Consider the following 26,209-nt stretch of genomic DNA (forward strand, 5'->3'; position numbering starts at 1 on the left):
CTTTCAGTCAATAGCTGGTAACAGCGGCATAGCACAGCACGGAAAACCTTACCTCAGAGAGTAATAAGGTCATTTTACTTGGCACCAAAACAGTAGATGTTACTTCTTACAGAGCTGTATTTTTAACCAAGTAGATAAAACTTATCCATATCGCAATTTCAAGATACAAAACAGGATGTCTTTTCTAAATAGTATATTACAATGCATAGCTTAGTATTAACATAGAAACCCACAGTCAGTTTGTCTCTAACGGCCACAACGGACTGCCGACTCAGCTATATTTTGATACTAATTATCCTTCACACAATGCAGAGGCATAGAAATTAACATTCTTCGAAACTAGAATATAATTCTCTTCCCAGCAACTAAAGAAGTAACACAGGTATAACAGGGATCTACGTGCAAAGTCAAGATCCACACCATGGAACACATTAAATGCTATCAAATACATTTTAAAGAAACATTTTATGAATTTATTAACTCCTAAAGATTATATCATCTTAATTCAGTCAGTGAAAGCAGTTTCTTTGATAAGGGAATCAATAAGAATTAAAGCCTCTGTAGATACAAGGAAAAGCAATTGCATAAAATTCTGCATGTTTAGAACATAGTTTCACAACTTACAGACATGGAAAATATCAGAAAAGAACCTGACTTACGCGGAATCTGTGAAAAAAATTCTGTCACCCAATTCTCCAAAGTGTTCAACATTTCTAGTGAAGAGAAAAAACAGCAGAAATACAACTACTTCAATGGCATAAGCAGGTTTTCAGAAAAATACAAAAGATTCATAAATCTTGCAACCTTAAAACTAAGTTAAATTAGGGATCCAAAGTAGGTTGATTTATTAGAGCTTTCTGCCAGCTTTTACTGACATGAGAAAAAAAACCAAACAAATAGAAATATTCAGAGGATGTTTACCTGATTTCTCCCATTTTGCCAACTCCCATGGATACCTGCTCCCCATAGGTCAGAAGTGAAAACCATGTAAATTTTGCTCTTCTTAAAACAACGCCTCCCCCCTAAAAACCCTTATAAACCAGTACCAGTATCAAGATTTGATATGCACATTGTTATATTACAGTCCTTCTATCATATCTAAAATAATAATGCTAAAAATGTGTATTTATAGAGATATTTTCTTCAGAAACAGAACAGTTACTGTTTGTATATGCTTTTAAGCAGAATGATAAGAACTACAATCCACACATTTCTGTCTTTCACAAATACAACCTTAAGCCAATGCATTCAAGCGTAGCATGCCTTTTGATTATAAATGTGTCAAGATAACCCAAACAGCACTGTGGTAGCAATACGCTATCTATTGTAATGCCATCAAACATGACATTTATTTTCAGAAGACAAACAACCTAATACACACACAGGAAAAAAATATTTTTATCTCACAAACAGCCTAATACACACACAGCAAAAAAACATTTTTATCTCACCCATAATATGCATGCATCATAAAATATGTTAGAATTAGTATACAGAACTCAAAGACCGTTGACACTTCCCGGATGAATTTAAATGCAGGTTCTCAGGATAACTCATATTCCAGTTTGCCCTTCCTTCCAACACAGTAATTTAAACAACAATGCATTAAGCACTAATAGTCCTGAAAAGGCTTATAAAACAATTCAGACAATTAAAGTAGGGTCATTCTCTCACAAAAAAAAAACCCTCTGAACTTTAAGTCAAACCAGACAGTACTTAAGAAGAACATATAAAGTTTATACTTGGCATTACCTTTAGATTGGACAATGAAGTTCATATAATAAGCAGGGTAATAGTTCTGCCAAAAATCCTTCAGTCTGGTATAAATATGAATGTTACTTTTTTTAGGCTCATGTTTTAATTTCTTTGCACTACCTGTAAATGTTAAGAAAGCAATTGGTTAGCTATTTCTGTATCAGTAGGACTCTTCTACTGAAGAGCCAACTTTTATATTTTATAGAATGGAAATTCATAAAGAATGCAGAATGCAACTGTGAATATTCAAGCCCAAAGATATGAAAAATAATGAATCCTTTTTCACATTTATATAGCTCCTACCAAGAGTCTGCCTAAACCCAGGAAACTATGGCCAAGAAATCAGTAATTTTTAACCACCTATTTTAAACAGCCCTTTGACATTCCAAAAGAACGCTCTTTTCTTGAATGAATAACTCTGGATACTATCTACAGCCAGTTAAATTGTGAGAGGACTGAAGAAAAACTCAAAAATTTTATGAGAAAGGTGCCATGAGTGACGGAATGACAGACAGGTAGGTTTATTGTGATGGGAATGATATGGGGACCTTTGATTCGATAGCCCAAGCCACTAAGCCCAGAAGGACAGGCATGACTTTGTCCCAGTCATTCAGACAGAACTCACCCCAGAAAAACTTTCTCATCAGATGTCCAGGTCTGGCAAGGCTTCCTAGTGGTAGCTCCCATCTGTTTGTATCAGAGGGCTTCGCTAGCTGGTACTCCATTAGTTTTAAAGAATTAGAACTGTATTAAGTGATAATATTCCCAGAAAAGGACAATACTATTTAAACAAAGATTCACACTGTACACGGAGTGGCACTGAAAGTGCTTCTTACTGCACTGATGGAACAGCAATGAACTACATCAACTTCCTACAAGTGCTAGAAGTGGACAGAGAGTAACAGAATAAGGCAATATAACCCCATTAGATCTTTTTTACATGGAAAAACTCAGGAAGAAGAAATGGAATAAAGACATGTAAGTGTTTGATCCTTAAATGCTGTGAGAGACTGCAACTCCCATTTTCCTTTTAACAGGAAAAAAGGACTCCCAACATTTTCTGCAAAACGCTGAGCCTCTTCTTATGCATACACTTAGGAGTAATATGCATAACAGGCTAAGTGCTAACTTTTGTTAATTCACAGAAGTTGAGGTCTCTTTTACCATAACTGCTCTAGTGGGAATACGGCACCCAGAGAGATTGAATGTTAGGAAGCTGTAAACCAGAGGAGTCCATGAGGCTGACAGAAAGTCATTTAATTGGATTAGTGTAACATCAGCCTTCCTTAAACAGGAGTGTAGTATGTGCATATCTTTCACATGTGCCAGTCCATGTGAAGCTAAACTGAAGTAAACTAGACATAAATCCAGGCAAAGTGCATATACTAACTTCCTCATGCAGGCCAGCTTTCCATTACAGTTCTGACTTTGCCTCCTAGCATCTCAGCTGTGAACAGAAAAGACTCATGTATGTTCTGAAGTCAAATATATCTTCCAGTCAAACCAGGACAGATTTATTATTTCCAGTATTCCTAACCATAATGTAAATGCAAGAAGAAAAGGGATTTATTTTAAAATTTACACTCTTGAACCTCTCTTCATCTAGTGAAACTTCAAAAAAAACCCTTTACAGTTTCTTTAGTGAACATCTTTAACCTAACGTTATTTCAGTTCGCCAAACTTCTGTCTTGTTGCATTAACACCTTCTGAGGTGCTTCTGCAGAGTTTGCTTCAAAATGAACCATAATTCTAATTTTCTAACAGAAAAAACTCTGACTTCAAAAGATGTCTTCACTTCTGTAATGGTATCTGGCAGAACGCTGAAGACGTCATTCTATTAACTTATAACTACAGGTAAAGATTAAATTTACTCTGCGTAAGCACAGTACAACATAGCATGTCACATCATACAGAACAATCAAACTACAATACAAATGCAATGAGTACTGCCATATTAGATTTAAGAAGTGCTCTACTTCATCATTTAGCTGAGTTGTACATATTTAGTTTTTAATCTTTATTCATAAATAGATTTCTCCAGACTACTAATCATTGTCCCTCAATACCCTCCAATTCCCTTGGGAAAAGAACATAAGAAAAGCTGTCTAACCTAGGCAGAGGAGAAGGAGCTTGACCTATTACCACACAGTGAATGACACTAGGAGTCCATTATCTGTTCAAGAGCGATCCTTAAATATTTCACCTCCCTCCACCTATCTTTTTATTTTCTTCTCTCATTCTTGATGAGTCTATAATAAATTGTTTTTTGTGTGTGTCCAGTGAATAGTGTCTTTAGGTCCAAGAAAATAGTAATTTAAGTTAAATGAGACAAAGATACAATTTCTTGGCTCCATTATTTTAATCCAATGAAGTCCTAAAATATATCCAAAGTACCTATTTAACCCTAATTTATGAATGCCTAGATTTAAACATTCATGTTTTTCCAAAAAATTACTGTATTGTGTCTCATTCTAAAAATTTATGTTAAAAGAAATCAACCACCAATCCCAACATTTTTTGGTTTTGACTTGGTGAAAGCTTAGAGCTCCTACACAGTCAGAAGAGAAAGCTAGATCACAAAACATACAGGGCTCCTGAAAAACAAACCACAGCCAAATCTGACCTATCAATGGGGGGCTGAGTCAGTTTACATATTAATTATCTCCAGATGTGGACACCTAGGGCTTTCCTCCACACAGAATTAACTGAGATCAAAAGGTTTATTTGATTATTTACACAATACCATACCAAAGACTATGTTATTTCCATGGACTGATTAGATCTCGAAGCAGTTCAGCTATTTTCACTCAGTTCATAATACTAAATATAGCCAGATTTAACCTTGGCGTAACTCTCAAGTAAGCAGAGTGAGCTTCATTAGCCCTGCACTAACTGCCTACACCTGGGATGTGATGCAGCACCACCTACATGAAATCAAGTTCATCAGTGCAAAATCCATCTTCAACAGTACCTCAATAGTACCACAGTACAAAATGTCCTCCCTAATTCAGTGTCCTCAATAAAAATTGTCCCTTCTTGTGATCAGCACAAGAGATACCCTAGTTCTAAATTTTCCTTTCAGAAGGAACTGTTTTACAAAAGGGCATGTCTCTGGCTATTTCCTTTCTCTCAGCAGTTCCCCAAAGAGCAAAAGTTGCAAATATTACTATGAGAAAACAGGTTTGCGTCAGCTGCCCGGGCTCCAGGTACCCCCGGGGGAGCCACCTGCCGAAGGCCCAAGCCTTTGCCCCGGGGAAGGCGGTGGGCGGGGCGGGCGGGTGAGGCGGCGCCCCTCACCTGTTCCGTTCCGTGTCGCTAGGGGACTCGGCGATGTCCGGGCCGCCCCGGCGGAGTTTTGGCTGAGGCCCTGCCCTCCTCCCGCCGCCCCAGAAGAAGCGGGAGCGGAGCCGAGCCGAGCCGAGCCCAGCCCTCCCCTCACGCGCCCGGCTGCAGCCACCGGCGCCCGCCAGGGGGCGGCCGTAACCACCGCCGCCGTTGCTGCTCCGGCGCGCGGCGGTTGGCGCTGCGGGCCAATCGGAGTGGGGAGCACGCTCCGCCCCGCGCGGCGTGACGCGCTTCGCCCGCGCCGCTGCGGTGCATGCCGGGGCGGCGGCGGGACCATGGCGAGCGACTTCTACCTGCGTTACTATGTGGGGCACAAGGGCAAGTTCGGCCACGAGTTCCTCGAGTTCGAGTTCCGGCCCGACGGTGAGGGGCGCGGCGGGACCGGGCGGGAGGGGGGGCGGCGGCGGCGGCACCCGCTCTCTCCGCTCCCGGCAGGATGCGGAGGCGGGCCGGGGTCCGCCGCGGAGCGCTGCCCTGGCGGGGGTTTAACGTCCGTCCTGTCTTCGCCAGGGAAGCTGCGCTACGCCAACAACAGCAACTACAAGAACGACGTCATGATCCGAAAGGAGGTGAGGGAGGGGCGGCCGCCCCTGGGCGCGGGGGGAGCCGGCCGGTTCCTGGGGCCGGGGCCGGGGCCGGGGCGGCGGCCTGCGCCTCGAGCGGGTGCTGCCTCGGCAGCCAGGCGAGCAGGGCGCTCAGGCGGCGGTGTGCGCAGGCGGAGTCCCCGCGGGGCGTGCGGGGTAGCGCCTGGGGTGGTTTTTTCATGTTGGAGTCTTGCTTGTAGGCTTACGTGCATAAGAGCGTGATGGAGGAGCTGAAGAGAATCATCGACGACAGCGAAATCACAAAAGAAGATGATGCTCTGTGGCCTCCTCCCGACAGAGTCGGTCGACAGGTTGGTGTACGGTGTCTTTTCTAATTGCTGCTTTAATTTTTATGTGTTAGCTCATTGGAAACGTAACTGAACTTTTTCTTCAAGTCAGCGTTGTTTCTAGCCAAGAGGGAAACAAACACCATTTTAAAACCTGAGCAGTGCCTAAATGGCAATTTGGTTGTGAGAGTTAATATGATTCACAGACCTGGGGTATTCAATATCTTTGTAATAAAAATGGAAAAGCCATCATCTCAGTACGTAAGCATTTCTGTAACTAATACCGCAAAGCAGTACTTCTGAGTTCCTATAATCTTTTATTTTTCAGGAGCTTGAAATAGTAATCGGTGACGAGCACATCTCCTTTACCACATCCAAAATCGGTTCACTCATTGACGTAAATCAGTCCAAGTACGTACTCTGCTTTCTTACGTTGCTGTTGTTTTTATGTAACAATCTATATTAGAGCTTGCTGATTACTAGGTACTTGTATTTTATATTCTTTCAAAGTACAGACCAGTTCCTGGAGGCGTGAGTGCTCTGTGTTCCAGCATAATGTACCAAATGCTTTTAGACTGCGGCATTACGTGCTGTATTTTCAAACTCGACGAGCAGCTAACCTCGCTGTAGGAATCCGTTAGGCGTATTCAGAGTCTGAACTGAGCCGTCATTGGCCCGTCCACACCAATGTCTCTGGGACAACCAAGGTTTCTCTATTTCAGCTAAGCTGAAAAGACTGGCTATCGCGTTTTTTAAATCCAAAGTGATGTTACTACTATCTTTCATGATAAAAATGCACATTTTGTTAAGACTTAAAACATGCAAACTTGGTGTACAGAATGTTTTATCAATCCATGTAGAATGAAACAAATCTCCTAATGTCTAAGATGACCTCTTAGAAAGTGTCCCTATAGGCTTTGTTGGTTTTTTAATCAGTTAGTTCTATAAACTGCTCTCTTAGAACATCAATCTAACTTTTTTCCCCCCTTCCTTCTGTTGTGCACTGCAGGGATCCAGAAGGCTTGAGAGTGTTCTACTACCTGGTCCAGGACCTTAAGTGTCTAGTCTTCAGCCTTATTGGACTACACTTCAAGATTAAGCCAATTTAAATCAAACAAACTGAAGTTTGTAGTGCAGTATCGGGGAGGGGATGGGGTGGGGAGGAATGCTGTTTCCATTTCTTGGTATTTCTGGCCTGAAGCTTTTATGTATGTTAGAATGTTTTTTTTACAAACTGTCAGTGACTGTCTTAATAAAATGGTGAGATCTGTATTTTTAATTTATAAGTTCTGGTGAGAAACTGACTTCCTAACACTTCTTTTATCATGGTACGTTCGGGCTATGTTACTTCACTAGTATCACACAAAGCTCTATTTCACTTCTCTATCTATGCAGTAGTAGAAAATGGAATTAAGTCTGGCTCTGTGAAATGAAACTTGTGCCAGCTGTCAAGATAAACTTTTGTTACTGTCCCGAGTTGGATACTCTGTTGGTCAGCTCAAATATGCAGAATAACTGAAGCCCTGACTGCTCACAATAACCAGTTACAGCAAAGACACACGTCAGCTTTGTAACAACCTGCTGCTGTGATTACCCGTTTGCCTTCAGAGCAGATGTAGACAACAGCCCACCCGGGAGCCATCCAGGATCTTCACTGGTACTCCCATCCAGCTTTAGAAAAACTGACATTAAAAGCAATGGAGAATGTATTTAGTTAAGTTCTAGACTAGCACGTCTGCTGCGCAGAATTAAGAGGCTTGGAGGACCAAACGTGTCTCAACTTCAAAGCGGTAATTTTTGTAATGCACTGTGGGAGACCCCCACAGGGTCTGAGATTCCCCGTGGGCTCTGAGGGTGTTCCCCAACAGCAGCTCTGCCAAACCGTGCCCTTGCCTTCTCTAGCACCTCTTTCTGTTCTCCCTAAATCAGTAGCCACTGCGATTAAAAAACGATTGTGGTTAAATGACTTTTTTAAAAGGTAAAAACATAACCCGTTACCCATGCCAGCACCTCCTGCTTTCCCTCTTCTTGCCACAGGCACCCTCTGCCTTTCCCGCCAGCACCCTCCTGCGCCCTCCCCCCCTGCCTGCCCCGCTTCCCCACCACCACCGTTCCGTTCCCTCGCCCGAAGCGGCCGCCCCGCTCCCCGGGGCCCGGCCCGCCGCGCCTCCCGCCCGGGGCCGCGCCGGGGGCGGTGACAGGCCGCGCCGCCGGGCGCCATCTTGGCCGAGGGCAGCTTCGGCTTCACGTTGGCTTCACCCCGGCAGAGAGCACGGGGAGGCGGCCGCCAGCTTGGCTGAGGGCACCAACGCAAGAGGGTGGAAAAAAAAAAACCAAACCAACACTAAAACCACGCAGGAGCAGCCTGAAACCCGCAGCTGCTCCCGCGAGAGGCGGGACGGGGCTGACGGGGGCCGTCAGGGCAGTTCCGATAGCGCGGCGGCCCCGCCAGCTGCCGGGCACCCTGCGAGGCCATGGGGGTAGGTAGGAGCCGCGGCCGGGCCGAACCGAAGCGAGCGGCGCTGGGCCGAGCTGCGCTGACGGCCTGTCTCGCTGCCTCTTGCCTTGCAGAGGATCGGGCTGCAGCTGCGCGCCACGCTGGAGAACATCACCCGCCTGCGGGCCGAGGGGGAGGACTTCCGCTGGTACCTCAAGGTGCGGCGGGCCCGGGCGGCCGCGGGGGCTTCGGGGGCGGGAAAGGCCGCCCTCGGCGCCAGGAGCCCGTTGGGCCGTCCAGCGGGGCGGCGGGCGACCGAGGCCTGTGGTGGTGAGCGTCACGTCACTCGGCTTAAAAAGCGATGTGGTTTTTTCCACGCAGCACAAGCAGGCTGCTGCAGGAGCAACGAATGTGATGGTATAAGTATATAGACATCTACACATTAGCACAAGCATGACACTATACATTGGTCTGCAATAATGAAAAGTCTTAAGTGTTGGTCCACACCTCCGTTGGTGAGGTGGTTGGTAATCCAGTATCCATTGGCAGGTAACCCAGGTAGGTGGCGAGATGCGCTGCTATCTTTTGTTTCGTGACCATGATTTGTAACACGTTTTCCATCCAACGCCCCCAAGGGCAGACCCTCTGCGGCGGGCATACCCGCCACGTCGAGTCAGCTCGTGGGCCTGTGGGGACAGACAGCACCTCATGCCTGCCTCCGGCTCCTCTCAGTGGGGTTTGTGAATCTGGGGGCCTCACATCAGCTCCTTCAGCTTTTTAATGCCTGATTATTGACAGCTTTAAATTCTCTGGTTTATGTTTATTTTTCAGCTGAAATGTGGGAACTGCGGTGAAGTTTCTGAAAAATGGCAGTATCTGCGATTGATGGTATGTTTCCGTGTTGTAGCCTGCATCAGAACAAAAACGAGAAAACAAACCTGCCTCTTACATGCAAGGGATATTAGCATCAGGGATGTGACAACTTGCACTTTAGATGAGAATATTTGAATAGCTATATGCATTCAGGAAATGCTGTCATATTCCATATTAAAAAAAAAAATATTTGGAGACTGTTAATTGAAATATGCCATTGGAATGGTGACTGTTGGTGACGAAAGTATTTACATCTGCTTTGAAAAACTGCCTTTCTGTAAAAGTATCATTTGAAAACACATTTTGAAGTGATAGCAGAGTAAGGTTGTGCCGTTAGCATATTTCACTGATGCTGATGGAATCTTTTTGGAGAAGTTTAGGTAATTCAAGGTGAGTTAAGCATGCTAAATTAGCATTTGGAAACTGAAAAAGCAGGATAAAATTTGTCAGGGATAAGAGAAGGTTCTGTTCTTAGGAATAATCATCCCTCTTTTCTGCATACTACTGAGTGGTAAGAATGTGTTTTGAGGAGTTAATGGAACATGCCTATATAGACAAGACATAACTATCCATTATTCTGTATTTTAAGTCTAGAACAGAATTATTCTTTGATAATCACAGCTTTCTGAATTATAGATCTCTCTAGTTTAAAAAAAAAAGCCTTCTCGTTGCAATATTTTTAAAAAGTTAAAGACCATTGTTGTAAAACTACTTGACCTTTGCAGAGGTTTCCAGTGGCTCGGCTAGAGTGCAGTTGAAAATGATGTCTCTGTTGTCACGGTTTTTAGGACAGCGCTCCCCTGAAAGGAGGCAGAGGAAGCGCCACTATGGTGCAGAAATGCAAGCTGTGCTCCAGGGAGAACTCCATTGGTATGTGCTTAGAAATTTAAGAGGCATCATTCATTTTACACTTTTTCTCCTAAGTTTATATTTTAGTCCCCATTTTTGCTTGATGCTGTGTAAAGAGCATTCACCAGGGATTTTTCTCCTTGTACACTGGTGCTTGAGGTCCCAGCAGGTACATATTTGTCGTCATGCTTATGAAGGAGACAGTAAGGCCTCCTGGTGAGTTCAGGTTTCTGCATGAACAAAACTCATATCCGTAATGTCATTTTACAAAAGCATGCAGATTTTTTTTTGCATTGGTAGGGTAACAAAATGGTGTAATGTAAACTCTCAGGAGACGTGAGAAAAATTGAATTCTACCTTTTGAGGACCAACTGCAGGAACTGCTTGGTTACTTTGTTTCTTTTACTCTGTGTAAGGACATTTCTTCAAAAGAAGCAGCTGGTGCTTGGTTTGTGCTGAATAAGACTGAAGGCATAATGTCACTCACTTTTACACTTCTGATTTTTTTTTTTTTTAGATATTTTAAGTCAGACAATCAAACCTTACAATGTAAGTTTGCTTCCTCTTTTATATAACAAGTGAAAGATAAATAAGCATTAATAATATTTTGAGTTTTTGCTTTATCATCACATTCCTCTTTCAAGAACACAAAAAGCCGGCATCCTCCTCTGACAGAAAATTGTCTCTTGTAGGCTCCTGCGCACAGTCTCAAGTGTACAATAATCTGTGATACATTTCATAAGCAAAATACAAAACTTTATCACTCAAATTAGATGCAATTATATAATGCCCATAATGGTTTCCTTTTGAAGGCTTCCTTGTGGCAGATTAAGAAATTTTAGTTAATTACCACCTCTTAAATGAGCCCTAGGATTTTGTTGTCACTAGGGACATCAGAGTTGATAGTACTGCCTTTAAAGCAATTCATTCCTACACTAGTGCTTGTCACTGTCTTTCCCTATTAGATGACAACTACTGGTATTCTGACTCAATTATAGGCTGAAGACAGCGAGAAATTCAAAACAATAGTGGAGTTTGAATGCCGAGGTCTGGAACCAGTTGACTTTCAGCCACAGGTGAGTTCTTATTCGTGATTTGTTTCTCAGTTTTTAAGAGCACTTCTTATAGACTCTAGACTGATAAAATATACACTGTTTGAAATGGTACTGCTCGTCCTGGAATGTCCTAGACCTCCCCAGTTTTACATCCTCCCCACAGTTCTTTTACTTCATTTGACTCCAAAAACAACCCTGCAAGCAGCTAACACTAACGACTCTGGTATTCTTTGTGCCAGTAAAATCTAAAATTAAACACGCCTTGGAGTCGTATTCAAATTGCCTTACAGGTGACTCAGCACTGCTCATTTGAATTCATTTGGAGGATCTTCATTGCTCAGGTTATTGGAAAAGAGAGTCATTCCCAAAGGGGGATTGCGAGAGTGCATAATTAGATAGCCACATTCAGGGGAGTGCCACTTTGCTTCTTGGTATGTTACAGAGAGTAGATGAAGTTCAGGTTACGAACAGTCTTCAGTATATGGCCTCTAAAAAAAATCAAATTTTCTTTGAGATTTGACATCACCAAAGCCATAGGAAATTAATTTTGGCATTTTTCCATTTGAAACTTGATCAGACAAAGACTGAAGATCAACGGCAGTTAAAGACTGTTGCAAAGCACACCTCAAAGTTCAGAGTTAAAGGATTTCTTCAGGGCCAAGCCAGTCTTCAGTGACTCATTTGCTTGTGCATGGTCATGCTGTATGCAAGCTAACTCCCTACTATATTTAACCTATTATTCCAGTCGGATTAGGTGTAAATAGACTGACAAATATAAACCTGTCTTATCCTTCCCTCAGACTGTGACACTATGCTAAGAAACAGACCAAAAAAGCTGATCCTACAAAGAATTTGGTATAAATAAAATCACCACTGCAGTGTGCTGCAGGAGGTCCTCATTTATTTAGTTAGTTAGTTAGTTTAGTTAGTTAGTTAGTTAAGTGAAGCCTATCTTTATGAGGAACAGAATGGTTATTAGATTGATGCTGTTTGAAAGCTTTACAGCCAGCCCTAGGAACTTCCACTTCAAGAAAAATCTATGAGAAGACTACAAAATGTAGGAGATGTTCATAGCTCTGCATCCTAGCTGTCAATTTTATCTGCAGAACAAAGAATTCACAGCTGTAATAAAGCTTTTAATTTAATATTCTCAGAGTTTGGTCTGTGCACTCTATTGGAGAGTACGGTTGAATCCTTGAGCAGATATTTCAGTGAGTTTTTTGATGCCTAAATGAGTAAATATATAGACTTCTGCAGTTCCAGACAATTCTGTAAACTGCTTTATATTTGACATGATCCAAGCCAGCCTGGCTTCTCCACAACCTTAGATCTGTCTTTTGATTAGCACCAAACATAGCATATGGCCATAGCATTAGTGTATTTTCTTTGTATTTTTTGATAGACATAATACAACCATACTTGAAGTCAATTTAGAGTGGCTTAATGCTTGCATGTCTTATTTAAATTATAGTAGTTTTCTCAAAAAATCATTGGAGTCTGAAAGAGGAGAAAGTAAGTTGATTCTGTGATAGAAACACTCTTTTCCCTACCTAGTAGTAGCAACAAATTCGAACTAGGTACTTCTGCGTTCTAACAATGGGCAAGGACAATTTTTCCCCCCCCAATTGCTTATCTTGTTTAATGTGCTTAAGTAGTTACATCTGCTGCAAATCTGATATAGAATATTTGGTTTTACTTGAGAATAGTTCGGCTCCTTTCCTGTCCTTGTCCCTCAAGTGAGCGCTTCAGCTAAAAAATGGAGGTTTCTTGTAAAGTTTCTCTCAAACCTTTTTAAGCTTCTTTGCTTTGTGGCACAACCAATAGTTTCATTGGTAACAAAAGTATGACAATTCACTGTGTTGTAAAGTCAATAGGCATTTTTGCTTCTTTGTTGTGTGTGTGTTTATGCTTTAGCTGTTGGTCCTTCGCCAGTCAGCAAAGGGCAGACAAGTCACTGCATGTCCCAGCTCCTTTCTGCAGAGATTAAACGAGTCTCTGCTCTGACGCCAAAGCTGTAAGAATGCAAGTCCCACTGAGTGTCTGCTACAGAGGCTTGTAATTCCAGTCACATGGCTTCTTTTTCCTTGGAGGGCTGGTGAATATCTCCAGGTGGCAAAAGCAGGGCTTCTTTTATTTTTCTAGTGTTCATTCTGTGCTGCAGCTCTGCATTTTTGTCCCAGGATGCTGATCTTCCTCTCCACCCCTAGCAGTTCCCTTGAGATGGGCTTCTGACAATTATACAAAGGCCATATTCGCACTGTGCCTTGCACATACCTCTCCTGTTGTTATGTCTGACACACTCCATGGTTTATTTAACTCCCAAGTGCTTAACCTTCCATTCGAATCCCAAAATATTTTAAAATCGTGTGGCTTACTTGACACATTCTTAAGCCAAAACTATTAACTCTCTTCCACATTTTCTTTCTATTGTTCTCTTGCAATGTAAGTTTGTTATGAAGCTATTTTATACATAGCGCCTCTATGGATTCTGAACACAAATTAAAGCTATTAGTAGTTGTATGCTGCTACATAAACTTAGAAACTCAGGTTTAACATTATCTAGAATACTTGGAAATACCTTTTTGGCAGGAAAAATAGAGGAGCAGTGTTCCCTCATTTTACTCTGTGGTTGCTCAGATTGATTTTTCCCAATTCACGAAGAGGTTCACCACCTTATACTGACCCTTAACCAGGAAAGAGCTTGACCATTCTTTCTATCGAATTTAAAAGAAATACAATAGAAGTTTGTGATGAGTTACTTTCTTTAGACATGTTTCAATGATAATATTTATTATTTTCTTGGTACAACTTTATTCTTAAAAACTTACTGCAAATGTGTCTGCAGGCAGGGTTTGCCGCTGAAGGTGCAGAATCTGGCACGCCTTTCAATGACATAAACTTGTTAGAAAAGGTATGTTGTCTTAGTTTCATTAGTAAATCTAATTATCTGCCTTTCTTCCCTAAGTGACTAGTGCAAAATACACACCCTGCACGTGCAAGAGACTAGTTTTGCTCTTTCATGTAGGCACAGGAAGGAGCTGGAGAGAGAAACAAAATCAAGTATGAACAACCAGCATTACTAACAGCGTCATTTTAGAAGTACGCATTTGATAGCTTAGCAGCTGACAAAGGTAGAAATGCAACTTTTCTTTTAAGTCACTCATGAATTCCAGAGAGCAAACACCTGGAATACTAAGCGGCTGGGGTTATTCAGAGTGGTGAACTGATTTTTCTAGGAAGATGCCTGCACTTTTTCCTGTGCACAGAGATACTAAAAAGTAATATAAAGACACTGCCCCTCAAAGCTCAGGATAAGGACTCCAGCATTGCAAATCTTCCTTGGCTGTGAGCAAGAATCTCAAGGTCAAATCTGTTCCCTGGTATCCTACTTGGCAGGGATCTGCTTGTCTGCTTACCCACCTGACTAGGGTATTGTAAATGATAGATAATCCTTTCATCTGCCATGGTTGCCATCTTGTCCACTACAGGCTGTGGACAACGTGGAAAAAAAAAAATCATTGTTCAGACACTGAGACTGAAGCCCATTTAATTTGACGTCGGTGTTCTCGCTTCTCTCAGGTATCAGAATTAGCTTAGCAACTGCACAGTGCTTTCCACAGAAATCTAAGACCCAGACTTTGAGTAAGGCTTAGTTTCAGTTTGAATTCCAGTCTGTGTTTTAGACACTATTGCATTCTGTCCTCGGTGACTAATACTGTGAAATCTTATTTCCTATAGGATTGGAATGACTATGATGAAAAAACAAAGGAATCTGTTGGAATCTATGAAGTTACCCATAAATTTATAAAATGCTGAAGTTCATACCCTTAATAAATCTTGACATGCTTATTGATGAAGGAGCTGTAACCATCAGAGATGCAGTTTCCTCGGAGTTACTTTTCACATGGCTGTACTTCAGAAATAGAAACCGAAGTTGTACTTACTGTCCCCAGGATGTCCTAATAAAATATTTTCCACAGAGCACTTCTGAGATGGCCTCAGTACAAACTGAAAATAGTATATATGCTTGACTGAACTGTGCCGTTTTCTTAAGGTTGTCTTTTTTGGGAATATGTATGGCTGCGATGGACTGTAGCTTCACTACTGTATCAACACTAACAACTTAGACAACTTATTGCCTTAAAGTTTTTAATGGCCTATCACCAAAAAGTACCCACATTTTACTCTCTAACGTAAGCAAGTAAGGTCTTTTCACTCACCATTCCTATCATCAGGAAATGGCTATGAGTAAAAGGACTGTGTTAACTGTTCAAGCGAAAAGGTAACGTCTTTAACAGCTTTCTGCCAGCTCAAGTAAAGACACTGAGGCGAGTTCACCGAGAACACAATAAGCTTGACTGCTGCTGACACTTACAGAGAGCTGTTACATCTTCTGAAAATCTGAGTATGTCCTTTAAGTAAACCTCACTCATTTCTAGTTAAAGACAGACTTTCTACTTCTTGGCAAGTGTCCTCACAATCTTGCCAGCTGTTCTTATGTTTAAAAAAAACCAAAACCAAAACCAACCAAAAACACAACCCCCAAAACCTTCTTTAGTGAATTTCATTCAAAGGCTTTTGGTCTGATGGTTTCCTGATACATTATTTCCTTCATCCCCCGAGACGATAACGTTCCTTTCTTTGTTTAAATGAGCAAGAACAATCATCGTAGGTTTTAAAGTAAGTTTTAAAATAATCCTTTTCAACTGAAAAATAGAACAGCGCATTACAGGCTGCAGAGGAAACAGCCCTGACTAGGAAAATTTTATAAGCCATTGGTCTTACATATTTAAAGCATGCCTCTCCCTTTCCTAGCACTTGCAGTTCATAGTTCAAGACATAGTATTGCTTACATTTACTGTGATAAAGAAAAAAAGACACTGGGAGAACCTGGAAGCTAAGATATCCAAAGGAATAGTAAAGGCAAGTAGGTTTCTGAGCCTCTGAACCTCACCTGTCACATGCAACCCCCACGTTCTGCTAATCTATTTGGTTGTCAGGGTCATGGTGGGCTGTGCTGAAAGAAATGACTGCACTAGTTTTACCCATTTGCTGCAGAAGCAAGCACTACTGTGCTATTCAGCTCCAGAGAAGGACTCATCTTCCCAGAAGAAAAACAGAGTGGAAGACGTCAGGGCTTAGAAGGCAGAGGACTTCAAGTTATACATACCATAATGAATTTTGTGCAAAATGGGGTATCTCATGCAAAGCGCATCTGTGTTGTAATCCCAGCAACTCTGAGCACCTTTGACTTCTTGACTGACCTTCTGCTACCACCCACTTTGTAGCTGGCAGAGTCCCAGTTGCGAACAGCACACAAGGAACTGTCCGCATCAGTTTCATCTCGCATTCACAGCATCGCAAGGTTTTTTTGATGTTTATGCTCAAGCTCTCCTGCAATCCCTTCACAGAGTTCTGAGAAGTCTTAGTCCTTAGAACGTCTGCAACAAGCCCCAATGCATTAAAGATGCAGCTCTAGGCACTAAGACTCTGGCAGTTGCTACAATGAATGACGTCAAAAGTTCTAGCTGACAAAACAAGGAGGAAACAGGAAAACGTTCTGTTACTTTTCCACAGTAAGAGGACGTTTGGAAAGAGAGAACCCCAAAAAATAAAGTTCCGTGATTTTTCTTTTCTAAGGCACGAGAGCACGTTTATGTAGTGAAACAAAAGCAGATTATTGGACAGACTTCACGTATGGAAGGGGAGAGCCAACATTGCAGCATGCTTTCAGTAGTATTTCAACCTCTATAAGAAACACAAGCTATTGATAAAGGGACTACCCATACTGTGTAATTTTGATATGGCAATAAAAGAACTTTGTGGTTATTAATAGACAGCTTTATTAAAATACAGTCTTTTCCAGTCAATTTAACAACACGGTGACTGCAGGTTACTTAAAGCCTCCCACTTTTTGTTTCTCTAAAAGCTCTTACAATGGAAAGGCTTCAAGCAGTTGAGGCACAATCAGTTCCAATAGCGATTCAAGTTTAAAGAGAAAAGTAAGTGTGACAAGTTAGTCAGCAAGCTTACTGCAAGAGTGCAAATGTAACCACTCTTTCATATTTAAAATTATTGCATATATTTTTTTAAAATCAAACAGTTTAAGAGTGGTATCACAGTGGTGTTGCCTGTCTGAACACTCATGGAACACTGATGTTCCAAGTTCATAAACTCGGTAACAATGCTTATTTTAAATAATGTGTTTTAAGAACATGTGGATCTGTTGGAACAGATGGATCTGTTCCTTAATTTTGACATTGTGAATGTTTGTATTTCCTGAAACATGCATTCAAGGTCTGTACTTGATTTCTTTAAGATAGATACAAATTTCATAGTGAATCTAACAGTATTGAAGTTCAATGAAGATAAATGAAGCCAATTAAGCTGGGCAGTCTCAGCCATGTTGAACACTGATTAGTATGCCAATTAGACATAGTCTGCATTTTGTACTGCAACTGTAAAGTGTTCCAACATTTTTACGTCTAACTACTGATTTTCTCACCCTTTAAAACATTAAAGATATCTTCTAGTGACTTGTCTATACACTGAAGGAATTCTTTACCATTCCTAGTTGGGTAAGAGGAAACATTACAACCTATCCAATCCTCATGTACATGATATCCTACTCCAAGGCCATCAGACACCACTGGGCCAAACCCTCCTACTTGCACAGCTGGGCTAACCAATGTGCTTGTAGAAATGATGTTGTGATTAAGCCGAGCATAGGCTTGGTCTTGATAGAAATCAGGCAGTGCAATACCTTTGGATAAGGCTAAATAGCGCAAGCCAAAGAGATGTCGGTCAAATCCCTGACCTGTTAAAATAAAATAACAAGTATTAGAGAGATGACTAATTTTTGTGGGAAGTAAACTCACTTATTTTGACATCACATTGTTTTTCAGCCACAGAAGAGGAGGTCTATGGAACTGGGTTTTATTTTCATATTAGCAGGAATCATTTTTCAGAACCCAGACATTCTGCACTTTTAACGCACGTATCCTAGGGACTGAGGGCTTGCTGTTTTACTACTAGCCTCAACCAGGAATCATGATAGCAAGCAAAAGTGCAATGTTAACAGACAGTTTTAATAATACATCACGTTCTTTGGTTAACTATTTATCTGACCATATCCAGGTTGTTTAAAACAGAGAAAGGCTTTCCTAAAATTCATGAATCTAAAGAGGAAGAGGATCCTGCATCAACAAAAGGAGGCAAATTTAGACTCTACGGGGTAATGTTCAACAGTCAATTTTACTGAAAACAAAACAAGTTATGCTTCTTGGAGGGACAATTCAAAATAAAGCATTTCGAAAAATACCAAGAGCAGCACAGCCAAAGAATCGGTTTGACTTGGAAGTTTTTAAAACCTTTATCCCTTGCAGGGATATGATAGTAACTCCTCAGGCATAAAGCCAAAGTTCTTGGTTGCCTTGGGGAGTACAACATGCACTAAGTATTTATCAAATTTTCAAATAGCCCAGCTGCTATAAGGACAAAAACTAAAGTATAAAAAGTTCTCAACACGTTGACGGTGAAGTGGGAAGCACAGAGGCATTCCCCCCCATCAAGAAATGAGTCTTAGAGAATGCATTTTGAACTGCAGCCTTCTACTGTTTTTGTCAAGTTTACATTAACATTAGACCTCCACCAAAATTAAATTATTTAGTTGTGAAGTAAACGTTTACAGCAACCTTAATAGACATTTTAGTGCAAAAGCAGGAGTGTTTGATATATTCCTACTTACCCATAGCAGCTTCTTTTGTCAAACGGCCATGGTATTTTGAGCACTCCACTATCAACTTCTGAAGCTCTTCTGTGCTATGTTTGGACAGTTCCCTGACAAAAGCTTCCGAACATCTCTTTGTATGGATAGAGGCAGGACGTATAGTTTCTGTACGACCATGTTTGAAAGCTGCAGTACTACAAGACTCATATGTAGCAACAGTCTGATTGTATTGTCGAAAGAAAGCCATCTGGAAGGCAAGCTGAGCCACAGCATCTGGACTTACCTTCTTCTGCTTTAGAAGGTTCTTGCCCCCTCCATGGAACTGAAACAGATTAATAGACAGTGCTTCTACACTGGCATCAAATTTCTGTTTGGCTTTGGTAATTCCTGCTTTTAAGGCATCATTCAGCTTAAAGTCAAGTTTCTGTACTGCTCTAGAAGAGTCTACTGAAGCAGGCTGGGACTGGGGGCTGATGGCTGGTGCCTTGGTGCTATCGCTAAAAACCTCATTCAGGAACCTGAGCACAGCCACACCGTCTCCCCAGGAATGTTCAAAATTAATTCCTGCAGTGCCATCCTTAGTTATCATAAGATTAAAGGACTTGTCATACCAGCGGTTAGCACCATCTCCATGCAAGAAAGTGTGGGACAAGTGCACGAAGTCTTTAATGGGAAAATCATCTAAACTTAAACAAAACACCGCAGAGTCTACTTTTTGAAGAGCTTCTTCATTGCCATTATCCAGTAGATTCTTTCTCAGCAATGCCCATGTATCTCGGTTTTCACTGGAGAGGTAGCCAAGAGGGAAAGCCGGGGCTGGACTGTTGTCGCTAAGGATGTATTTCAAGTGTGCTTGTATTTCTGAAGGTTTCAGCATATTTCCGTCTCTATCAATAACATCAAATACATAAAAATTCCCATTTCTCAGTACCAGTAAATGTTTTGCCTTTTCATCTGTGTAAAGCTCATCCCTGTTGAGTTTAGGCAGCCGCGTAGAATTGAAAAGCCTGAAGTACTGAGACATATCTAGGGGGTATGCATTAACCATGTAGGCACCAAACCAAGAAAGTGAAGAAGGCACAAATCGGATAATTTTTTTAAAGATCTGAGTGTCACTTTTTTCTGGATTGAGGTGAAAAACTTCTGGTTCAAGATAACCATCCCTGAAGGTCTTCATAAAACGTAAAGCAGAAACAACCATGTTTGTAGCTCGTATGAGCTGATCGTTATATTCAGATTTTGGATCAGGATTAAAAGACATAAATGGATTAAAATTCAAAACAACAGGTTCACGTGCTTTTAGGTACATGTCAAACCAGGGACCTGAAAATGGAGAGTTGAAAAATAGATCAGAACATAAAAGCAGCTGAGTCAGACCAGAGGTTCATGTAGTCAATATCCTGCCTCCAACAGTGATCATGAATAAACACCTCTTGAAGTACCTACAAACAAGACAAACATTTGCAGTAATTCCACCAAGGATTTTCCCAACCTCCAATTATGAAGAAAGGTACTGTTGGCTAATTGTAAAAATAGTGTATTTGGAGCAATTCATATCAGAAGTGTCAATGTCATCAGCAATGAGGGCCAATTTCCATATTTTCTATATGGCTCAGTGATAAACCATAGCTCTCGCGACATACAATGCAGCACCCCAGCACTACATTTTGCGGCACACCTCACATTTGCAGTGGAACATGCCTTTGCCTACTCTTAAGCTATTAATTTCTGCAACACTGTCACTGAGGGCATGGTTCTCTTTAGAACCACCTTTATTTCTGATCCAGTGTTTCCCTCATTCCTGGCAACATTCCTCCATCTACATTTGCTGTCTTCCATTTCCACCTCCTTCCTCTTTCTATCCACTAAAATGATCAGCACAGGGCAAAACTCTTGGTACCAATGCACTACAATCGGTCTCTCAAGCTGGCAAAAAGACGAGGTTAGAAGGGACCGTATAGTTATTCTTCCAGGCCCAGAACGGACTTTGGAAAGCAGAATTACATTTCATAGAATCCTTAAGGTTGGAAAAGACCCTTAAGATCATCAAGTCCAACTGTTAACCTAGCACTGCCAAGTCCACCACTAAACCATGTCCCTAAGCACCACATCTACATGCCTTTTCAATACCTCCAGGGATGGGGACTCAACCACTTCCCTGGGCAGCCTGTTCCAGTGCCTGACTACCCTTTCGGTGAAGACGTTTTTCCTAATATCCAACCTAAACTTCCCCTGGCGCAGCTTGAGGCCGTTTCCTCTCATCCTATCGCTCGTTACTAGGGAGAAGAGACCAACCCCCACCTCACTACAGCCTCCTTTCAGGTAGTTGTAGAGAGCAAGAAGGTCTCCCCTCAGCATCCTCTGCTCCAGACTAAACAACCCCAGTTCCCTCAGCCGCTCCTCATAAGACTTGTGCTCCAGACCCTTCACCAGCTTTGTTGCCCTTCTCTGGACACGCTCCAGCACCTCCATGTCCTTCTTGTAGTGAGGGGCCCAAAACTGAACACAGTACTCGAGGTGCGGCCTCACCAGTGCCGAGTACAGGGGCACGATCACCTCCCTGGTCCTGCTGGCCACACTATTCCTGATACAAGCCAGGATGCCATTGGCCCTCTTGGGGGGCCTGAGCACACTGCTGGCTCATGTTCAGGCGGCTGTCAACCAACACCCCCAGGTCCTTTTCCGCCAGGCAGCTCTCCAGCCACTCCTCCCCCAGCCTGTAGCGTTGCATGGGGTTGTTGTGACCCAAGTGCAGGACTCGGCACTTGGCCTTGTTGAACCTCATACAGTTGGCCTTGGCCCAACGATCCAGCCTGTCCAGGTCCCTCTGTAAGGCCTTCCTACCCTCCAGCAGATCAACACTTCCACCCAACTTGGTGTCATCTGCAAACTTACTGAGGGCGCACTCGATCCCCTCATCCAGATCATCAATGAAGATGTTGAACAGGACCGGCCCCAACACTGAGCACTGGGGAACACCACTCGTGACCGGCCACCAACTGGATTTGACTCCATTCACCACCCCTCTCTGGGCTCGGCCGTCCAGCCAGTTTTTAACCCAGCACAGAGTGCACTTATCCAAGCCGTGAGCAGCCAGCTTCTCCAGGAGAATGCTGTGGGAGACAGTGTCAAAGGCCTTACTAAAGTCCAAGTAGACAACATCCACAGCCTTCCCCTCATCCACTAAGCGGGTCACCTTGTCATAGAAGGAGACCAGGTGAGTGAAGCAGGACCCCCCTTTCATAAACTCACGCTGGCTGAGCCTGACCCCCGGCTGTCCTGCACGTGCTGCGTAATGGCACTCAAGATGATCTGCTCCATGACCTTTCCCGGCACCGAGGTCAGGCTGACAGGCCTGTAGTTCCCCGGATCCTCCTTCCAACCCTTCTGGTAGAGGGGCGTCACATTTGCTAGCTTGCAGTCATCTGGGACCTCCCCCGTTGACCAGGACTGCTGATAAATGATGGAGAGTGGCTTGGCCAGCTCCTATGCCAGCTCCCTCAGTATCCTCGGGTGGATCCCGTCTGGCCCCATGGACTTATGAGCATTCAGGTGGAGGAGCAGGTCGGTGACTACCACCTCTTCGACAACGGGGTCTTAATTCTGCATCCTATCTCCATCTCCCAGCTCGGGCCTGAAAACCCCGAGGATGACCAGTCTGACTATTAAAGACTGAGGCAAAGAAGGCATTAAGTACCTCAGCCTTCTCCTCATCCTTCGTGGCAATGTTTCCCTCCGCATCCAACAAAGGATGGAGATTCTCCCTGGCCCTCTTTTTGTCGCTGATATAGTTGTAAAAACATTTTTTGTTATCTTTAACGGCGGTGGCCAGTTTAAGTTCTAGCTGGGCCTTCACCTTTCTCATCTTCTCCCTGCATAACCTCACAACATCCTTGTAGTCCCCCTGAGTCACCTGCCCCTTCTTCCAAAGGTGGTAGGCTCTCCTTTTTCTCCTGAGTTCCAGCCAAAGCTCTCTGTTCAGCCAGGCCGGTCTTCTCCCCCGCCTGCTCATCTTACGGCACATGGGGACGGCCTGCTCCTGCGCCTTTGAGACTTTTTGACATCCACAGGTCTTTTAGACAGTGTCAGCATATCAAGAAGCATAAATGTGACCCAAAGATTTTGTGCTTGCCAAAACCAAGGGAATCAATCATAGCTTTAAAAAGTAGTCACACCTTTACACTTGTCTGTGAGTAAATGAAAATCCAGGGGGCATAGGCAGAGAAGGGATTTTTTAAGTAGGTTCTAGTTCATCATCATTAACAACTTCAAACTCAGCAAGCTCTGGTATTGCACAATGACTGGACGCAGACAAAGGAAGCAAGTGCACACCAACTTCATCTCAAGGCAGCTGATATGTTAAAAATTATTATTCCATGCCTGGATCAGTCCCAAGTAGAGCCTTCTAGCTGGGCAGTAAGAAGGGCACTGGGTAACTCAGGGACCCAAGTTACAATTTGAATCCCAGGTCCTCACAGGTGAGTAACTAGCATTCATCTACAGTTTTAAAACCACATCCATCATCATCATGTAGCCTTTTAACCTTGGACTTGAAAGTCCAGGGTGGAGGCAACTATACATACTTTCAGAAACCAATTTCAAGTGGAACAGGTCTTTTATGAGGCCTAAAAAAGTAATAACTAAACAAAAAGGAATACAAACACCCCGCAGTTCACAGACACAAAGCACCGTGCTGGTTAGTGTTGACAAACACTATAAAGCCACCAGTTAAAACCCCAGATGTTGTTCAAAGTGAATGGAAAGTAAAAGACAACAAACTGAACAGCAGCTTTTGTGAAATAATCTGCTATTCTCTACAGAATTTGTGGTAGCTAACACCCTTATGGGTAGCCTCTACAGATAGCAAGGACAGAAGTGCATTCACTGGGCAACATGCAAACTTCTACTTCCATAGGTATTTGAATATTTCCACCTCTGTTGCATAAGGAGACACTTGTATTTGGAAGTCAGTGGAAGCAATAAGGAAGAATCATCAAAAAACTATATGCATACTCTCCCTCTCTTAATTTATTTTTCTTTATTCTCATCTTCCTCTTTCTGTCGCTCCTTTTCTTTGCCCTTCAGAAGAATTTTAAGTAGGTTCTATTTCATCATCATTAACCACTTCAAACTTGGCAAGCTCTGGCATTGCACACTGACTGGATGCAGACAAAGGAAGCAAGTGCACACCAACTTCATCTCAAGGCAGCTGATGTGGGGGGTTTTAAGCCCAGAGCACTGACAACTTCTGCCTCCCAAAGCTTAGTCACATTCTCTGACTCGCCCTCAGTTTTCTTGCTAAATAACTTGGAATTATTTGAAAATGATTGCTTTAATTTCCTTAAGGGAGTTACCAGTTAAGCTCCTCTATTAACCTAAACATAAATAGACAACAATGGGAAAAAAAAAGATAAACCCTGTAAACTCAAATTTAAATGCAGTAACTCATGAAAAAATACCATTTCTCCAATATCCATCTATCCAGAATTCAGGTATATATAAGTTAGATGATGGGTATTCTTTTTTCCACCAGTGACTCAGAATTTGCTCAAATACAGTCACAGGTAGTATTCACAGCATGTTATTCCAAGTTTATGGAGTACAGAACTTAAGCTTCAGCCTATTTTATTTGTAGCATTATGAGCTGTGTTATCAAGCATCATGATCTACAGACTCCTTCTATATCCAGTAGGCCAACATACCTGTGATATAACTAGTATGCTTGTTCTGATTGTCTCGAGCAACCAGTTGCTCGTGCAGCTCTCTTCCAATTCCCTTTTCAAACTGATGAGCAAGTTCTTCAGTTTTCCTACAGCAATCAATAAGAGTCAAAATGCTGTCACAAGTCATATTTTTTATATGTAACACTTGGCTTCGAAGCGGCACATGATACTGCAATACGCATATCTTGCTTGTCCATACCTGAATTGGTCATCATTTAAAAGCGGTTTCTGGGCATTCAGATATCTCCGGATTGTATCTTCTAGTTTGGGAATCGGCAGTCTGAAGGAAGGGGAACAGACATGCACTTTATGTCCAATGGTACGAATGAAGCCTGAGTTTCTTACACAGTAGTCTCTCTTTGCCTCCCCTCTTCCCTATCCTTCCTTATACCCCATATAATCCAAACGGCTCAAAAGTTTCTTGTGGAAGATGAGAAGAAAGGGAATAGATGGACAAACATCATCACAGCATAAGGTTCTTGGTAAACAAGGCAGAAAACCAACCTGACTGTCTTGTTACACAGGTATCGCAGTGAAGGGTCTTAATACCTTACAGGGAATAGAATGGCGTGAACCATTGCAAGGAGAAGCAGCTATATAGAAGGAAGGTTTAGGGTTTAGTTCGGTAGCCACTCCTGCATCGGGACTTCCCCTCGCTGCTGGGTGCAGAACATCTCCTCTTTCCTGCAAATTTCCTAAACAGTACCTTTGTCATCTTCCTCTCAGCCTAAACATGAAAATGCTCTTCTTACTATACAATAATCCCATTACACTCACGGAGGTTATTTTGCGACCTGAAGGGATGTTTCAGTAGTAGGCTTATAGTCATATTTACGCTTTAAAAAATAAAATTCATTCCTCTCCGCTGTGATTTACGAGGAGCACATTCAACAAGAAGCGAGCAGCGCACCCCGAGCGCGGCTATACACAAACGGGACGGAGGGCGGGCATTTTCTCTCCCCTCTCCTCACAGCGGACACCCCGGGGCCGCCGGCCCCACACGGCCGCCTACCGCCGCCGCCACCGACCTCCGCCCGCGTCCCCGGAGCCTGGCCCGCCGGGTGCCCTCGGCAGCCGCCCCGGGGCTGGCAGTGACCCGCGCTCCCCGGAGGACGCTCACTCCAGGCCTCGTCCCGGCCGCCGCCCGGCGGCGCCTCAGGAGGCCGCGGGACGGTCGGTCCCGGAGGGCAGGGGAGGCGGCGGGCGCGCCGGAGAGCGGAGCAGCGGCCCGCCGTACCTGGGCAGGCTCTTCTGGTAGTGCATGGTGGGCACGATGCTGCGGTGCAGGTACTCGGCAGCGCCCGCGCTGCTGTAGCCCCGTCGCCAGGGCGCCGCCGCCGCCCGCCGCAGCAGCTGCCGCGCCGCCATGATGCCCGCGTCGGAGGCCGTGAGGCGCCGCCCGCGCCGCTCCCCTCGCTGCCGCCCCGGGGCCGCAGGGGGCGGCTGCCGCGGCCCCACGCAGCTCCCCGGTCGCGCGGTTGAGCGGCTGCGCTCCTCCCGCCGCTGCGGAGCGCCCGGGCCGGTTCGGGCTGAGCTCCAACGCCCCGCCACGGGGCGGGGGCGGCAGCTCGG

At 43.4% G+C, this 26,209-nt stretch overlaps 3 protein-coding genes across 7 annotated transcripts; 2 read left to right on the forward strand and 1 right to left on the reverse strand.

Moving 5' to 3' along the window:
* The first annotated feature begins 5,332 nt into the window (after positions 1–5,332).
* MAGOH (mago homolog, exon junction complex subunit) lies at positions 5,333–7,243 on the forward strand. 3 transcript variants are annotated; one of them, XM_082312117.1, is made up of 5 exons: positions 5,333–5,463; positions 5,611–5,669; positions 5,885–5,995; positions 6,300–6,382; positions 6,981–7,243. In XM_082312117.1, the coding sequence occupies exons 1-5, from the start codon at positions 5,376–5,378 to the stop codon at positions 7,078–7,080; spliced, it is 441 nt and encodes a 146-aa protein (XP_082168243.1). In that variant the 5' UTR covers positions 5,333–5,375; the 3' UTR covers positions 7,081–7,243. The 3 variants fall into 3 exon arrangements, with proteins under 3 accessions (XP_082168243.1, XP_082168244.1, XP_082168242.1); XM_082312118.1 differs by lacking the exon at positions 6,981–7,243 and adding an exon at positions 6,482–6,957; XM_082312116.1 differs by lacking the exon at positions 6,981–7,243 and adding an exon at positions 6,487–6,957.
* A 955-nt stretch (positions 7,244–8,198) lies between these two features.
* On the forward strand, positions 8,199–15,590 carry CZIB (CXXC motif containing zinc binding protein). Of its 2 annotated transcripts, none has more exons than XM_082314703.1 (8): positions 8,199–8,451; positions 8,543–8,626; positions 9,240–9,296; positions 10,070–10,151; positions 10,648–10,679; positions 11,129–11,206; positions 14,031–14,096; positions 14,924–15,590. In XM_082314703.1, exons 1-8 carry the CDS (start codon positions 8,446–8,448, stop codon positions 14,999–15,001), a joined length of 483 nt encoding a protein of 160 aa, XP_082170829.1. In that variant the 5' UTR covers positions 8,199–8,445; the 3' UTR covers positions 15,002–15,590. The 2 variants fall into 2 exon arrangements, with proteins under 2 accessions (XP_082170829.1, XP_082170830.1); XM_082314704.1 differs by lacking the exon at positions 14,924–15,590 and adding an exon at positions 14,211–14,549.
* A 1,429-nt stretch (positions 15,591–17,019) lies between these two features.
* Positions 17,020–26,005, reverse strand: CPT2 (carnitine palmitoyltransferase 2; the record flags this gene model as incomplete). 2 transcript variants are annotated; one of them, XM_082313210.1, is made up of 5 exons in its annotated part: positions 17,020–18,002; positions 18,933–20,237; positions 24,617–24,723; positions 24,837–24,917; positions 25,875–26,005. In XM_082313210.1, the coding sequence occupies 5 exons, from the start codon at positions 26,003–26,005 to the stop codon at positions 17,671–17,673; spliced, it is 1,956 nt and encodes a 651-aa protein (XP_082169336.1). In that variant the 3' UTR covers positions 17,020–17,670. The 2 variants fall into 2 exon arrangements, with proteins under 2 accessions (XP_082169336.1, XP_082169337.1); XM_082313211.1 differs by lacking the exon at positions 24,617–24,723 and having other exon boundaries at positions 25,875–25,898.
* Positions 26,006–26,209: the final 204 nt, after the last annotated feature.

This window comes from Platalea leucorodia (genome assembly GCF_965183815.1).
Source record: "Platalea leucorodia genome assembly, chromosome: 5".
Classification (NCBI taxonomy): Eukaryota; Metazoa; Chordata; class Aves; order Pelecaniformes; family Threskiornithidae; genus Platalea; species Platalea leucorodia.

What these genes read in the sequence shown, in the direction of transcription:
- MAGOH (XM_082312116.1), top strand. Translation starts at nt 5,376, where the DNA reads ATGGCGAGCGACTTCTACCTGCGTTACTATGTGGGGCACAAGGGCAAG. An exon ending in ACGTCATGATCCGAAAGGAG is followed by an intron (nt 5,670 to 5,884) that starts GTGAGGGAGGGG and finishes TCTTGCTTGTAG; the next exon opens with GCTTACGTGCATAAGAGCGT. An exon ending in ATTGACGTAAATCAGTCCAA is followed by an intron (nt 6,383 to 6,486) that starts GTACGTACTCTG and finishes TTCAAAGTACAG; the next exon opens with ACCAGTTCCTGGAGGCGTGA.
- CZIB (XM_082314703.1), top strand. An exon ending in AGACAATCAAACCTTACAAT is followed by an intron (nt 10,680 to 11,128) that starts GTAAGTTTGCTT and finishes ACTCAATTATAG; the next exon opens with GCTGAAGACAGCGAGAAATT. An exon ending in CAGTTGACTTTCAGCCACAG is followed by an intron (nt 11,207 to 14,030) that starts GTGAGTTCTTAT and finishes ATGTGTCTGCAG; the next exon opens with GCAGGGTTTGCCGCTGAAGG.